This window comes from Ursus arctos, unplaced genomic scaffold (assembly GCF_023065955.2).
Source record: "Ursus arctos isolate Adak ecotype North America unplaced genomic scaffold, UrsArc2.0 scaffold_36, whole genome shotgun sequence".
In the NCBI taxonomy this organism is placed as follows: Eukaryota; Metazoa; Chordata; class Mammalia; order Carnivora; family Ursidae; genus Ursus; species Ursus arctos.
Genome location: NW_026623050.1, coordinates 17,116,684 through 17,133,322, shown reverse-complemented (window position 1 = coordinate 17,133,322; position 16,639 = coordinate 17,116,684). Strand labels below are relative to the sequence as shown.

The 16,639-nt window shown below is 44.0% G+C and overlaps 1 protein-coding gene across 1 annotated transcript in view; it reads right to left on the bottom strand.

Moving 5' to 3' along the window:
* Positions 1–16,639, bottom strand: part of TMOD2 (tropomodulin 2) — a 52,473-nt gene that overhangs the window by 24,850 nt on the left and 10,984 nt on the right. Inside the window, exons 2-6 of the mRNA XM_026518483.4 lie at positions 14,038–14,232; positions 12,361–12,517; positions 7,892–8,014; positions 4,147–4,233; positions 255–385 (exon numbers count right to left, since the gene is read on the bottom strand). Of these exons, the coding sequence (XP_026374268.2) occupies positions 255–385; positions 4,147–4,233; positions 7,892–8,014; positions 12,361–12,517; positions 14,038–14,163 (624 nt within the window). The 5' untranslated portion in view covers positions 14,164–14,232. The remainder of the gene's footprint in view (positions 1–254; positions 386–4,146; positions 4,234–7,891; positions 8,015–12,360; positions 12,518–14,037; positions 14,233–16,639) is intronic.

The following is a 16,639-nucleotide window of genomic DNA, read 5'->3' as shown; positions in this document are numbered from 1 at the left end:
TTTAAGGCTCTAAGTTTTGGAGTTATTACCCAGCAGTAGATAACCAATATGCTGTATATAACGCAAACACTATGATTCTTCCCAAAGAATTCCAGAAATCACTTTTTAAAAATTTCTTCCTTTGAAGAGGATATCTTGTCTTAAAATCAGTGACTACAAGGGATTGGAAACAGGTGTGAAAGCAGGCAACCGGTCATCGCCATTAAATTTTCTCATGATAAATGAAGCGACTGACAATAATCATAATGAAATACCTTAATGTTGTTGAGGTTGACTTCTTGCAGGCTGGAATCATTGGCTTTCAGCTGCTGCAGACTTGTGTCCACATTGGTAGGATTGGGTGGTTCCTCAAATATTGGCTTGACCTTCTCACCTTTGACCACATCTAACACACACATTTTAATTTAATTTATTATCATTATTATTACGTTTACAAATTCTAATTTTAAAAGCAAAAATGTAAGGGGTCTCCTGCCAAAATCAGAGATGACTTCCTCAAAAATGACCTTTCCTTCCCATGCTCTGATTCTAATAATACTCTAATAGCAATGATAGTAAAGCTTATTCTCAACTAAGCAAACATGGGAATGGCATGGTTCTGAGTTACAGTTTCAAAGGTTGATGTTTCTCAACTGCCACGAGAAGAAGGCTCAGCAGCTGATGTACATGGAACCAAAAGTTCAGGGGGCCCTATATCAAACGCCAGCCACCCCACCCCCAAATCCACGGGCAGTTATTGCTGCTGCATATGGACCACTTTCAGACTATACTAATCAAACTATGGGATCTGAGATGCAAAAAAGAAAGACAGTCTCTTCATTTCCCAAACTAGACTATTCTTCTGGAATCTTTTTTAAAATTAATTAATTAATTATTATTTTTAAGTAGGCTCCACATCCAAAGTGGGGTTAAAACTCATGACCCCGAGATCAAGAGTCGCATGCTCTACTGACCGAGCCAGCCAGGTGCCCTCTCTGGCCTCTTGACCATACCTCACCCTTCTCTGATATCCATTTTGGAGCTTTAATTTTGACAATGATACGGGAAGAGAAAGGGACAGAAAGGCAAAACGGAACAATTCTCAAAAGCAGTTAACAGAAGATGTTTGCGGCATATATTTAACACACACAGTGTTAATATCTCAATGTCCACAGAGCTCCTACAAATCAGTAGACAACCCAACTAAAAATGAACAAACAAGATGATCAGAAGAGTCTCTGCCACTCAATCAAAAATATAACAAGTCCTTAATAAATGAAATACCTTTCAACTAGCAAACAATTGTAAAAAGAGATAACATGTACCACTGGCAACAATGTGGAGTACAATGCATTATCTTATGTTGTTGGTGAGAATGTAAGCTGAAGCGAACTTTTTGGGAGTCATTTGGCTTCACCTATCAAAATGTAAAATGTGGGTACTCTCTGACCCAGTAATTATGTATCTAGAAATCTAATCTACAGGAAAAAATAGCCTGGATACATAAAGACATATTTTCAGGGATGTTCACTGAAGTATTACTTGTGACAAAATGATAAAACGCCCATCAGTGTGAAAGTGGTTAAATAACTTATAGCATAATCACATAATAAGTTGCTACCTATTCATTAAAAGAATGAGGCAAACCTACACGTACTGATAAAAGAACCACCATTTGAAAAAAAAAGTTAATGGAAAATGAAATATGTATAAATATAACAAAATACGTACAAGACCTGTATGAGGAAAACCACAAAACTTTATTGAAAAATAATAAAAAAGAACTAAATGGAGAGACATTGGGAGAGACTAAACAATCACATGCAGGAAAAAAAAAAAGAATCTAGACACAGACCTTATACCCTTCACAAAAATTAAGTCAAAATGTATCACCTAATTGTAAAACGTAAAACTAGAAAACTCCTAGAAGATAACACAGGAGAAAATCTAAATAACCTAGGGTTTAGCTGTGACTAAAGTTTAGCTACAACACCAAAGGCTTGGTCCGTGAAAGAAAGAATTGATAAGCTGGACTTCACTAAAATTAAAATTTTCTATTCAGAAAAAAAATTTGCAAAATACATATCTAATAAAGGATTGTTATCCAAAATATACAAAGAACTCTTAAAACTCAACAACAGGACGACAACCTGATTAAAAATTAGGCCAAAGACCTTAACAGACACCTGACAAAAGAAGATATGCAGATGGCAAGCAAGCATATGCAAAGATCCTCCACATGATATGTCATTGGGGAAACCCAAATTGAAATCACTACTACACACTTATTAGAATAACCTCAATCTGGAACACTGATAAAACCGAGTGCTAGCTAAGAGTGGAGCAACAGAAACTCTCATTCTTTGCTAGTGAGAACGCAAAATGTTACAACCACCTTGCAAGACAGTTCAGTGGTTTCTTACAAGACCAAACATACTGTTATCATACGATCTAACAGTCACACTCCTTGATGTTTACCCAAAGGAGCTGAAAGCTCATATCCACGCAAAAACATCCACAAGGGACGGTCACAGAAGCTTTATACATAACTGCCAAGACCTGGAAGCAACCGTGATGTCCTTCAGTAAGTGAATGGATAAATAAACACATCCTTACAATAGGGTATTTTGCAGTGCTAAAAAGAAATGAGCTATTAAGCCTGAAAAGGCACGGAGGAAACTTAAATGTATATTACAAAGTGAAAGAAGCCAATCTGAAAGGGCTACACACTGTCTGATTCCAACTACATGACAATCTGGAAAAGGCAAAACTATAGACACAATAGCAAGATCAGTGGTCGTCAGGAGCTAGGGAGAGAGAAAGGTGACTAGGTGAGCAGAGAGGACTTTTAGGACGAACTACTCTGCATGGTACTCCAGTGGTGGACACACATCACTCTACACTTGTCCAAACCCACAGAATGTGCAACCCCAAGAGTGAACCCTAATGTAAACAATGGACTTCGGGTGATAATGATGTGTCAGTGTAAGTTCATAAGTGTAACATACGTACCACTCTGGTGGGGCATATTGATACTGGGGGAGGCTGTGCATGAATTGGGGGCAGGGAGTATATGGGAAATCTTTGTGCCTTCTGTTCAATTTTGTTGTGTACCTAAAATTGCCCTAAAAAATAGTCTTAAAAAAGTTAATGATACGTATATGCACAAAAGCCCAGAAGACGATGCAGCAGACTTTTAATAGCAAATATGCTGTCAGAATGTTACCCTTTGATACCGAAGTAAAAAAGGATACTCATTTTTTCATTTGCACGTATAAAAAGCCAAAAAGAAAAAAAACAAAAGTAACATTGCTTATTGTCTGGATAAATAGCCCAGTATAAATGATGGTTTGTAAATATGCTACTCAGACTAGAAAGCACCTGCTCGAACTCCTTCAAAGAGAATAAAATACAATTAACCTAAGAAAAGCTGTGATCTTCTATAAATTTTTACAGCACCTGGACCACACTGTAGCAAAATTACCTGATTATTGCTCCATCCTAACCCTGGATAGGTAAGTTCCTTTGGGCAGAGACCATTTTTTATCTTTGTACCTAAGCCTAGAACATTCCTGACACATAGCAGGTATTTAGTAGATGACTAATGAATGAGTCAGTGAGAGAGTCTAATACTTCTCCAGGAAATGCTAATACAGAGAATTGTGGTCTCGAACTTTCTGTGCCAGTAAGTCTATGCTAGTGTGTCTTTCCTGCTCTCTGGGGGAGGTGGGTATTCAAATTCTAACGACCTGCGTCCATTACTGAGACAAAAAGACACCCAAATAGAGAAGGGAACTTGTCAAAAATACTATAGTTGATTAAAAAACATCATTAGGAACATGAAACTCTGTTTGCAATCTGTGCTATGTCACCTTTTTATCAGCAATTTTGTATTCTGACTGACCAGACCCAAGAGTATGTTCTGGGCAAAACACACCCAATTGGTACATTATGCTGCAAAACAGAACTTTGATAATTGGCTTCCCTGTTCTGGTTTGATTGCTCAGAGCCCAGTGATAGATCCTTGGTGAACAGACAGAATCCACCTGCAAAGTCTGCAAGATAGAAATCTGGATTCAACAGGCACCCCAGTCAATGGCCTCCCTCTTATCGACAACAACCTGGAGCTCCCAAGTTTCACAAACCACAGATTCCACTTCAACTTACTTCTCACAGGCACTTTGCCGCCTTTAGTGCTGGCCGTTTCTTCATCAAACTTCGGATTGTTGAGTAAGTTGTGTACTCCAAGAACAGCTAGAAACGAAGATCATCAGTAAACATGTATTACGTTTAGGAAGGCATGTTAGGATGCCCACAATGTTAATTTGCCCCTGGAAGATCAATTCTTCATATCATAAAGTAAGTCTCCAGAACCCGCTTGCCTTGCATAGTGTGTGGGACACAATGTAGTGTTAAATAAGCTTACATATTTTAAAAAATCCAATCCTTTTCCATTGCCACCAGCAATTTTCCTATGTCTCTCTGTGACTAAACACGTAGAGTCATTTAGGATCTGCAGGACAATGGTCTAGTTATGCCCCCAAATTACTGAAAACTTGCTTAGACCTCCTAGTTAAGTAGATTCAACCTTTCTGTTTTCTCATCCGTAAAATGTGAGCATGGAACGGAGTCTAAGGATACTTTCAGATCTAACATTATACACATTACAGCAAATGGCAGAAAGAGCATGGGCCTCTTTCAGTGAAAGCCACCGCAATCTCTCAGTACCAACGGCAGTTGTCCTCTCCAGGTTAGGGCATCCTAGGATGGGAAATAAAAGAGACGTCAGCAATAAAAGGTCGGATAAGCATACAGATTTTGCGGGGCACCTGGGTGGCACAGCGGTTGGGCGTCTGCCTTCAGCTCAGGGCGTGATCCCGGCTTTATGGGATCGAGCCCCACATCAGGCTCCTCCACTATGAGCCTGCTTCTTCCTCTCCCACTACTCCTGCTTGTGTTCCCTCTCTCGCTGGCTGTCTCTATCGCTGTCAAATAAATAAAATCTTAAAAAAAAAAAAAAAAAAAAAAAAGCATACAGATTTTGCATCTCCTGTATTACGGGGAGCTTACACCAGGCGGCAGCAAAGGATGCAAGAAACAGCCCTGGGCCAGGATGAGCTCTGGGCAGGCTGAAAGGCAAGTGCCCCCTTTGCTAACGAAATTATACGGGTGAGACCGGCCACCTGGAGAAGGCTTCCAGAGCAGGGAGTCTGTCAGCAGGAGGCAGAGGAATCTCTCAGAGCTCCTCATCAGTTGTACTGTAATCTACACAACAGGAGGAGGGAGGCAGCCAGCAGTAGCCCAGTAAAGGGCAAATATTTAGAGCCAACGAGTCCAGGGTTAAGAGTGGCACTCAGGAGCCGTCGGCCAGCGCTGGAATCCTGGTTCTGTCCCATACTACCTGTGTGACTTAGGAAGTTACTAAAGCCCTCAGAGCATGCCTCATCATCAGTAAGGTAGGGATAATAATTATACTTTCAGTGTTACAAAGGTTAAATGACTTCTCATGTGTCAGACACTTTTCTAAGTGCTTTACATGTTCTTGTTAAATAAATAAGAATTTGGCGCTATGTTTCTGGCACTGCCTAGGGAGAAGACGCCCTGTTTGATAAACAGACCACGGATCATCCAAATATATCTTGCTTTGGCCCCATGTTCACTAAGCAACTTCTAATTATAATTTGGCTCCCACTGCCAAGTTTTAATTTTTGTTTTATCTGTTTCCTGTGAGTCTGGCTAGTGGATCGGCCCCAGACTGACGGCTCCTGTGTGCACTGACAAGATCGAATCTCTAGGCCAGCAGAACTGGTGACCATGCTGAGATCAAGCTGCTCCAGAAAGGGCTGTCTTGGAGGTCAGCTGTGCTCCCTTGATGACTGTCTTTCTGCTGTCTACCTGCATAGGGCATTGATGCTCTTTCCTATCGAAACCTCACTGGCTGTCAGCCCATCCGCTCATGGGGCTGCTCTTGACCTTCCAGAAAGGTCCACCCCCAAGAAGAGGCTGTCACCCACCCCCATGTGGGCTTCCTCCTGAGTTCTGAGGGAGCACCTGATGAGGGAGTGAGGTTGAGTAGAGATGAACAAGACAGTTTTTTATCTGGATTATTCCCCTGGTTTTATTGTACGAATTTCAGAATCTAGATTCTTCCAGACACTTGGTGTTTTTCTCTTTCTCCTTTCTTAAGCATTTCCTGGGAATTCAAGTCTGGCCCTGCATTCTCCCTTTGGGCAATTCTAGTAGAAACCACGAGACAACCCTTGAGAGGAGCAGTAACCATAAGAGGATCCCTCCACAGCAACCACAGGGCTATGAAGAAAGGTCACCGCAAAGCACCTGCTTAACTGTGTGATGCAGGTGCCTCAATTCCTGGAGTGATTTTTTTTTTTTAAGATTTTATTTATTCATTCGACAGAGATAGAGACAGCCAGTGAGAGAGGGAACACAAGCAGAGGGAGTGGGAGAGGAAGAAGCAGGCTCATAGCGCAGGAGCCTGATGTGGGCTCAATCCCATGACGCCGGGATCACGCCCTGAGCCGAAGGCAGACGCTTAACTGCTGTGCCACCCAGGCACCCCCCCTGGAGTGATTTCTGAGAGAGGTTCAAATATGTGAGCTTAGTATTGACCACTGGTATCATCACAGGAGGAACAAAGATGTAGCTGAGATGGTAGGTATGCTGGTTCTCCTGGGAGGGGGGATGGATTATTATTACAAATGTCTTTCAGTGGAATAAAGATCTGAAGATTCTTGCTAAGGCTTGTGAACTGTTTTTTATTTTTATTTTATTTTTTTAGAGATTTTTTGATCTTTAAGAGAAAGAGAGCACAAGTGAGAGGGTAGAGGGAGATGGAGAGAGAATCTCAAGTAGACTGCACACTGAGGACAGTGCCCAACTCCAGGCTCGATCCCACGACCCTGAGGTCAGGACCTGAGCCGAAATCCAGAGTTGGACACTTAACCAACGGCACTACCCAGGCGCCCAAATATGGGCTGTTTTTTAAAGCACCTTTATCCTCTAGTGAGCTAAAAACCCTAATAACACAAATTTACATCCCACTTGGAAAAAAACGCATCCCATTCATGCACAAATATGCTGGTAGACGCATGGAATCTTTCTTGAAGGATATAGTAGAAAGGGGAGAGGACTTCACGAGGGTGAGAAACTTACTTTTGTGACATATTCTTTTGTTGTCATTGCTATGTTCCAATAAAACTTTATTTACAAACACAGGCAAGTCACGGTTTGCTGACCCCAAAACTACCGCCGTCTTGACTACTCGTTCTTTAATACTATGTGTGTTTTGTCTATCTGTATGTAGAACCAATTCAAATCATAACACCAATGATTATTTTGTTGCTACTGTTAAGAAAACTAGACAAAGATGAGCAGATCGGGCTGAATATGGCTTTAATTACTGTGTGGGTGTAATGGTAAATAACTGCTGCTCCATGGTTAGGCTAACAGACCTCTTCGTGGCAATCAAAATGCAACAGTGACCTGGGGGAGGGGGTGAGGGCAAGAACTTCATGGACACTTTATGATGATAAAATGTGATAAAACGCCAAATGTGAAAGCCAAATTATTTCACTGTTTAAGTTCTCAACACTCCTTTAGATTCTTTCTCTTTGGTGTCTCAAACTCTTGAGTTTTGTAGGAAGGGTGTTATTGGGATATTTTATAGCTGAGATAGGAATGTGTATCTTACAGCTGAGATAGAGCAAAGTAAGACTGGCTCAGAGAGGTGAAGTCACTTGCAGCGAGTCTTACGGCTACATAACAGCTGAAGTCGTCCTGGTACTGCAATATTGGTCAGTAGTTACTGAGAAGCGCAGAGGCTGCTGCTGGGTGTGCCGTGTGTGCCTGGAGCTCCAGAACCAGACAATGAAGCTTCCCAGGGCTGAGGACTAACCTGCAAGATCATAGAGCTCGGTGTCGGAGGCGCTGGCCAAAGCTTCTTCCAGTTCTGGGTCAAGGGTCACTTTTTCTTCTTTACGAGTTTCTATGGGCTTTTCTTTGGGGATGAAGACTCTTCCTTTAAATCAGAAGGAAAACAAAAACCATTGTGTGCTGCTGACCAGGGTAGGGTAAAAGGACTGACCAGACAATGCAGCTTGGCCACTGAGAGCCGCATCATTAAGCCACTGCACACCCAACTGGGATTCCTTCATTGCTGGGGTGATGGTGGTTTCATTAATTCACCATTAGAGGGAAGGAACATCAGAGGAGGAATCTGGCATTCTGCAACACAGAGATCTGAGGAGCCTACGGTCCTTAAATGGAGAAGGAAACCATGGTTTCTACTACCTCTCTGCCATCGATCACCAGCATTGTCCTTAGACCTGGGCAAAAGAGGCCCTGCCATGGGCCCCACGGTTTACAGAGCCCACTCTGGTCCTCCTCTCCTGCAGTCTTCCTCCTCCCCACATCAAGGGAGGGGGTTATGGGGCCAAAGGGACATCCCCATCCAGAATCCAGGCCACCTGCTAGGCCACGCTCCAGGCATCTGGGAGCCTGGAATTCCCTGCTCAAAGACACTGCACTTGCTTCCAGGGCCTACATGCAGCCCTTCCCCATGTCCATCCTCCTGAAGGCACGTCACATTGCTGGAGTGGGCACCCCCAGGCCAGGAGGAGGCTATTTGTGGGTGAGTGTGGATGAAGCTTGGATCTGTAGGCTGGGTGTCAAATATGTGTGAGGCCCTAGCAGTGTAGGACAGACCCATATGCTTGCATGGAACTTCTGGAAGCCCAAGAATTCTGGGCTTCTAGGCATATTTTAAGAGGATAGAACATATTTTAACAGTTTGTTTGCTTTTAAATATTTATAAAAGATGGCACATGGGCTCCTATTTGTGTTCTTGCCTTGAACCCTGCAAATATTGGAGGCAGAGTCACCCAGACAGCCCCAGGGGTTCCTGAGGGACAAACTAGCGCTCTGCCAGAGTTTTCCTCCCTAGATTGAGACTGTAGACCACTAGGATGCTCTATCTGGGGTCACTTGGAGGAGTGTAGTACCCTGGGGACACAGCTACCTGTCTAGACATACCAAAGGAAGTCAGATTTAAAAGGAGAAATCAGGATTGACATGTTTAGAAATTGTGGAGGTCTGTGAGCAAGGTTTTCCGTGCTTCCCACATGCGCACGCTCTGCCATCATCTCCTGCTTCATCCTCACAATCAGATTCCATTTGTTTTGCCCTGACTCCCTTCTGAATATGCCAATACCCATGCCCTACCTCCTCAGCCCACCTCTGGACTGAAGATCACATCTCTGGGAGGAGGACATATTACCTGTTCCTAACTTCCAGCCAGCTCAACGCACCCACATCCCACGCATGCAATGACTCATAAGGGGAACCCCAAGACATTCCAGAGCTGCCATAGCAATACTCCAGACCTACTTACACTCTTTTTCAATTCCTTCCAGCTTTTGACTCTTGGTTTCTTTTCTGGAGCTGCTCTTACTTCTTGGCATGATCTTTGAAATTGGTCTCTTCCAATTTGATCTTCGGAGTTCCCTAAAGACTCACCCTTCCACTGCTTTCTCTTTGTCATCTTGGGTAGAACAGAGAGCTGGCTCCCGCTTCAGCCAATGGAGACCAACACTGCTTCCAGGTCTCTCTGGATAGCCAGCCCTTCCTCACTCCCATTGGAAAAGTAAGGGTCGGTAACTCTCCTCCATAAATCCTCTCCAAGAGGTGTCCCTGGTTGCAGGGGCTGTGGACTTCCTGATAGTTTACCAGATCTTCAAATGATTGGATATGAAATCAGGGACCAGGCAGCACTGCCCACCCTCAAGAAACACCACTGCTTGTGGTCAGTCTAGGGATCCTGGCCACAAGGTCTCCACCACTCACCATCACCCTCCTTCCTGCCTCCACATCACATAAGCTGCCACCTTTCCCAGAAAGGAGGAAAATACACTGGAACATGATGAAAAATACAAGGAGAATGGCCAGAAGATAGAAAATGAAAAAAGAAAATAACCAGCCAATAACATCTCAGACACTGGGGTTCATCCCACACTTATTTTTCATAGTATCTGTAACCTGAAGCATTTTCTTTGTGGCTCAGATGATCCTGGTTCCAGAGTCAAATAGGCTTCTACATTCCTCCTTCTTGCTAGTGTTAAGGATTACCCTCAAAGCCACGTGCACAGGTGGCCCACAGCTGTCGAACTTTAGGACAACTGCTCCTGCACATTCATTCCTGGGGGGTGGGCAACCAAACAAGTTCTGAGCGAATAAAGCTACTGCCGAGAGTGAAACGTGGTCCAGGAACCCAAGGGCCCAGGGCGTTCGGAGCTGAGGTTGTCCAGCCCCTCTCCTGAGGCCTTTACGGCAGCCTCCACCGCTTCCAGACCATCCGCTGGTCCTCCGGCTGGTCCTTCTACTCTGTTCCCTCCGCTCTGTTTGGAAAGCTTGCTCTATGCTCATTTTGCCCAGCCGTGTTCCCACTCGCCTGTGAATCCCCTGCATGCTCCTCTGCATCGAGACATAGTGCACCACTGGTGCTCCTCGGACCTCTACTCTGAGAAGAGACCACAGCTTTCCTCTTATTATTCTGTCACTACCCTAACGCTGGACGTTAATTCAGATTTTATTGAAGATTTGACGTTGTAATTTTTCTTTCACAATGAACTTAGTCCAATAGTAGCGATGCTGCCATGGAAACAGCTCCATATTTCTACGGGTATTTGCCCAATTTGTCACTGTCCAACTTCGCTTTCTTAATAAATTGACACAACGCATCGTGGTGCCCGATCCATCAAATGAGCACGATCCAGAGGTAAGCCAGGACCCAGATGCCGCGGGACGGGAGGCAGCAGCGCTCTGACTCACGCCAGCTGAGGAGGGGCGCTCCTGCTGCCCTGGCCCTGTACAGAAGCTCCCAGATGGCATTCGTCCAAACCTGTATTTATCAAGTGCCTCCCCTGTGCCAGCTTCCATGCTGGGAGGCAAGAGACACACAGTCCCACTGTGGAGATCTCATCGAAGGGGGGAAACACACAAAACCCAAAGTAAATAAATAAAATGACGGACGCAGTGCTATCAAAGTGACACGAGTGTCACGGCAGAGAGAAGGGATCTGTTTTAGACAGAAGGGTCGGGGAAAGCCCGAGGCCCTGACGTTTAAGCTGAGACTTTTAGAATGTGAAAAATGGGGATGTGGGCCGCAAGGAAGAGGTCATGAGTAGATCCTGGGATGGGAAAAGAACTCAGCAGTTTGGGGAACTGAACGCAGACAGTGGGGCTGAGGCTCGGCAAGGGAAGGGGAAAGATGATCAGAGAGGTGGGTAAGGTGAGGTCTCCCAGGGCACTGAGGACCACAGTGAGGATTTGAGACTTCAAGCAGGGAAGTGACATGATCTGATTTGCATTTTAAAAGGACTGCAGTTGCCATGAGGTTATGGATGATTCCATCAGTATCTGCGGGCCCAAGTCCCTATCTGTAGCTGAGGAAATCACACAGTCTGTTGGTACCCACATTTCCTCCAAGGGGAGCCTGGGATTGGGAGCTAAGGAGGAGGGTTTTCCTTGTCTTGGTTCTGAGCTCAGTCCTGGCATGGAGGAACATCCCTTTGCTCCTCAGAGCCTCACCAGGACCATCACAGTACTTCTCTCACTAGACCACAAGCTCCCTAAGGGCAAGGTAGGGTCCTGTTCACTGTGGGGCCAGCATGTGGCACATGGCTCTGCACAGAGCGGGTGTTTGGTAAATGCTGGATGAAGGAATGGTTGACTGCACTGGTCTCTCACGGTAGCATCTTAGGTTAGAGGTCTGGTGACAGAGCTATCCTAGACACGGAACAGAAAGGCCTTGAGGGGACGTCTGCGGTTGGTAAAGCCCCAGGCTAAGAGAAACACACCAACGCCTATAGGACCTTTTTTCAGGTACAACGCTATCTCACACTGCCAACGATTTTTCTTTGGGGCTTAAGAGATTTTTTTATAGAACTAATTTGAGTACCTTTACACTCTATGTATTAATTTAATACCTATTCTGCCATAATTTTTTTGTATTAATAAACTTTATTTTTTTGGAGCAGTTTTAGGTTTATAGAGGACAGCACAGAGAGTCCCCATATACCCCCCCGACAATGTCCTACAGCAGAGTGGGACATTTGCTACGACTGATGCATCTACTTTGCCGTCATTACTATCCAAGTCCACAGTTTGTATTAGGGTCCACTCTTGGTGCACATTCTACAGGTCTGGACAAAAGTATACTGACATGTCTCTACCAGCCACGATTCTTTTTAATAACGAATCCAGTTCTCAGGCTTCTTTCCCGCTCCCAGATCAGCTCCCCTGCTGGACCCCCCGTGACAAGATATGAAGAGTACCTTTGTCGCAGGATGTGACACCTTGGGACCTTACCTTTCTTTTCTCCAGTGAAGGGCACAAAGTCTTCCCTGTCTTTCTGTTCCAAAGCCTCCTTCTCGAGGTACATAAGGAGGTGCTCGCGATCAAATGGGCCCGTGGCCGCTTTCTGGGTCTGGTCTTTCTGTCGGAATCCAGCTGGTAGCAGTGCGCTCTGGTGAGACAGAGGCGTGAGCAGGATGGTGTTTGCCCTACTGATCCTCGGTTACTTGCCCCCCAGCCCTGCTGTCTGTGGGGAGGCAGGGAGAAGGATACCTGTCCAGAGATGCAGGTGGGCTCTGAAGGCTGGGGACTCTGGCACGTCTCTGAGGCCCTGCCTCTCTAACCTGTGTGCTGAGAGGAAGGCCCCAGTGTGCACAGGCAGAACACAGACGGCTGGAGCCCCCTCCAAGCCTTCTGCACCTGCATTCTGGAATGTGGTAGCAAAAACCCAGGCACCTTTCACGGACTCCTTCCTTGTAGATCACACTTAGGTTTGGCCAGGTCTGTACCTGAGGTGCTCCCCAGCAGGCATACAGAGACTCACAAGGAGCCAACATGGCTATACTCTCTTATTTCTAGCCTCTTTCCCGGGAAAACATCCAAGCACGTAAGCAAATATTAGGGTAGATGCTCATACCTGCTTGATTAAGCTAGTGATTCCTTCCTTAAGGTTCAAAAACAAAAACATTTCCTTTTTAGGGCTGTGTTTTGGGCTATTTATTTATTTTTAATTTATTGTGGAATCTAAATTCAATTAATTAACATATAGTGTATTATTTGCTTCAGGGGTACAGGTCTGTGATTCTTCAGTCTTATATAATCCCCAGTGCTCATTACAACACATACCCTCCCCAATGTCCATCAAAAATAAAAACATTTTAAAAAGTAAATATAATATCCAAAGTGTCTGGCATATCGGAATATCATATAAATAATTTTTAGTGACTTTTTTCTTTATAGTAAAATCTCAATTTTGCATGCCTCTGATTTTAAGAAAACACCATCAGCGCTAAAGAAAGTGTTTGCTAAACAAACACTGTAACAAGCTACTTTGCTTTCCAAGAGCTCATAAAAATATTAGAATCTCCACATATATTTACATGATATGATGGCTATAATAATTCAAATCTATCCATTGTTGTGAGATCACCAAAGATTCCAAGTTATTTATGCATTTTTAGAAAATGAGATATAAAAAAGATCTGTTTTGGGGGTTAAGGGCCTGGTTTAAATACCATCTCTAACGTTCACTAGTACGGGATCTTCTGTAAATTACCTCTCCTTGTCTGTCCCCCTCATTTATGAAATGGGAGTAATATAATTTATCCTCAGGGCTTCTGTGCCCGGTAGAGTGAATGACCTCACAGAAGAAATCTGGAAAGATTTGTTCCCTTTTCCTCTTTCTTTTCTTCTTCCCTAAGTCAGAGTAGTCCTTTCTCAAGCAATGGAAAATATTTTTACCATTTACATTAAATTGGTTTTTGAGAAATACATTTGCCATATCATATTGTAGGCAGGGCTACTGAGGTTCTTTATGAATCCGGCAGAGTAAGTGACCCAGACCCAATAAGGGGAGGAACACAGAATTTGTAGTTGGAGCTAAGGGATTTCTACACTATTGTTTAAGGACCAAGCCACACCATTTATCCTCTACTACCCTTAACCACGCTGCTTCAGTTGCAGGTCACTAACCTTGGGATCTAGGTCATCAAGGACATTTTCCAACTGTTTCAGCTCCTCTTCTGAGAGTTTGCCAAGAAGCTCATCTTCATCAATGTTCTTGTATTTCTCCAGCTCTTTTTGAAAAGGGAGTGCCATGGCTTCTTATATGCCCTTCTCATGGGTCACGAACATTTAAACAGGCCAGCTTCCTGCGACTTCAGAATACTGCCAATAAGAAAGAAACACTGTTATCTTATTCTGCAAACAGGACTTATCCACAGGAGATAAGGACTGTGCTATCTGCCAATGGGGTCTTTATTGGACGAATAATTCCACGAAACGGTAACATCACCTCCATCTGCAGAGCAACCTGACAGCTTACAGAGTGTTTCCATATGCATTCTTTCACTTATTTGGATCTTTACCAACAACCCAGAAAGGAAGCCTGGACAGATACTAATATCCCATTTGACAGAAAAAGATTCTGAGGCAAAGGTGGCTAAGTGCCTTGCTCGAGGCTCTGGAGCTGGGATGTGCCAGGCCTCCTGATTCCTGGTGCGGGGCGGGAGGGGCTTTCCAGCACGCTACTCTGCCTCCTCCAGCTTTCCATAGAAAACAGTGACAAACAATGAACGAATTGTAAGGCAGTCGTAAGAAGCATACTTGTGTCTTTTCAGGGAGAGAGTGATGTGAAGAATACAAAATGGGGTTCATTCAGGAAAGAGAGTTTGGAACGTCTGTGTGAGAAAGCATTGTCCAATAACTCCCTGCAATGTATCTCAGTAAGATTCTAACATCCTGACTACATACTCTCTCCACGTTTCTCCTCTCTTTTTTTTCTTCTCTCATCTCCTGTTCTCTTTCTAGTCCCATTTCTTTTTTGTGTCTTTACTCACACTCCCTAGTTCGTTAGACCTCTGGTCCCGTTCTCCTTTCAACACCTTCTTTTGTACTGCCTCACTGCTAAACTTCCACTCAGGATGTCATTCTTACTCAATCCCATCTTTCTTGCAGAGGATTTTCCATCTCTCCTCTAGAGAGATAATAGTGCATTCAGGAAACAGCAAGGTACTTAGCTGATTGTGTTTCTCCTTAGGTAGTAGTAAACTCAATCGGATCTTTCAAGGCAATTAATATTCGCTGTGCACCTTCTATCTGCCAGGCACACGTCTAGAAAGCAGGAACACAAAGATAAACAAGATGTGACCCCTTCTTCAAGAAGATCACAGCTCGGTGAGACACACAAATAGAGATAATGCCACTTGATAAGTGTGATAGCAGAAGTAAAGTATAAAATAGGCTTAAAAACACACGAGGAAGTAATCACCCGGTAAGGGAGGGGGGGATTGAGGGGAAAATGTGAAAAAGAGGTTGCCTTTGAGCCTTGAAGGAAGAGACCATAGGCGGATGTGGGTGGGGAAGGGCTGTCGCAGAGAAAAGGAACAGCATGAACAAAGGCACAGAGGTAAGGAGGTGGATAATGGTGTGTTGGTGAACGGTTGGCGTGCTACAGGGAGAGGAAAGAACTGAAGGCAAGAAAGGGACATGTGTGAAGGGCCTTCCCTGTCAGTGCTGCCAAGGAACCGGGGCTCTGTTCTGTTGGAGACGGGAAGCCACCACAAATGTTGAAAGTAGAGGAATCATCCGAGAGGCCCTGTTTCTTACATAAAGTAATTCAAAAGGTAGGAATCAAGAATGGGTTGGCAAGGGAAGAGACCGGTGGTAGGTGAGCCACTAAAGAATTATTAGAATGTTGCTTCCCTCTCTTACTAATTCAGCTGCTCACCACATTCAAGTTTGTGGCTTTCTGTTTGATGTCTTTCCCATGTACAATGTAGCTCTTTTCCCCATTAGCCAGCCTTCTTTTAAGCTTCCATTGCTATAGTACAGTAAAACAAACGAACAAACAAAACACTCCCCCAAAAACCATCCCACTAAATTCAGAGACCAATTAGATCATAGGTACTTTGTTTTGGTCCCAGCTACCACTAATTTATCATGTGACGTTGGGCACAGATCTAAATCTAAAGGAACTGGTTGAACCATCCTTCTTAATGGACTTGAAGTCACAGTGTCCCACATTTACCATTCTGAGATTCAGATGTGTTTTACACTTGATGATCCTATGACTGCTGCGGGCCCAGCAGCAGTCAAGACGTACTTGACATTGCTTACGAATGTGTAATATCAAAAGCACCAGCTTCAAAACTAGAAGAATGGGTGTCAGGCATTTGGGGGGAAAAATCCCAGGGACTTGTAAAAATAGTGGACTGCTCTTTTAAAACCTAACAGGGAGGGAGGGAGACAGGTGGCAACTCAGGCATGTTTAGCAAAGCTCCCAAAGGAAGATGCATGTTAAGCTCATTCCACATAATTACAGAGTGGGCTTAAGAGCCCAGCATTAATGGCTTTTAGTTCTTTTACAGGTTTTTAAAGAAATTACCACTCTGGATGGCAGAGAGGAGATACTGAGTGGAAAAAAGCAGACATTAGTGATTGTGAATCAAAACGTGATTCGAAAAGTTACACTCTAAACGTGAAGAAGTTTTTAAAGAATATTAACTAATTTGTTTCAATTGCATTTTCCCTTTTTATGCCCGGGGTGAGCTATAATTTAAAAAAAATCTATTCA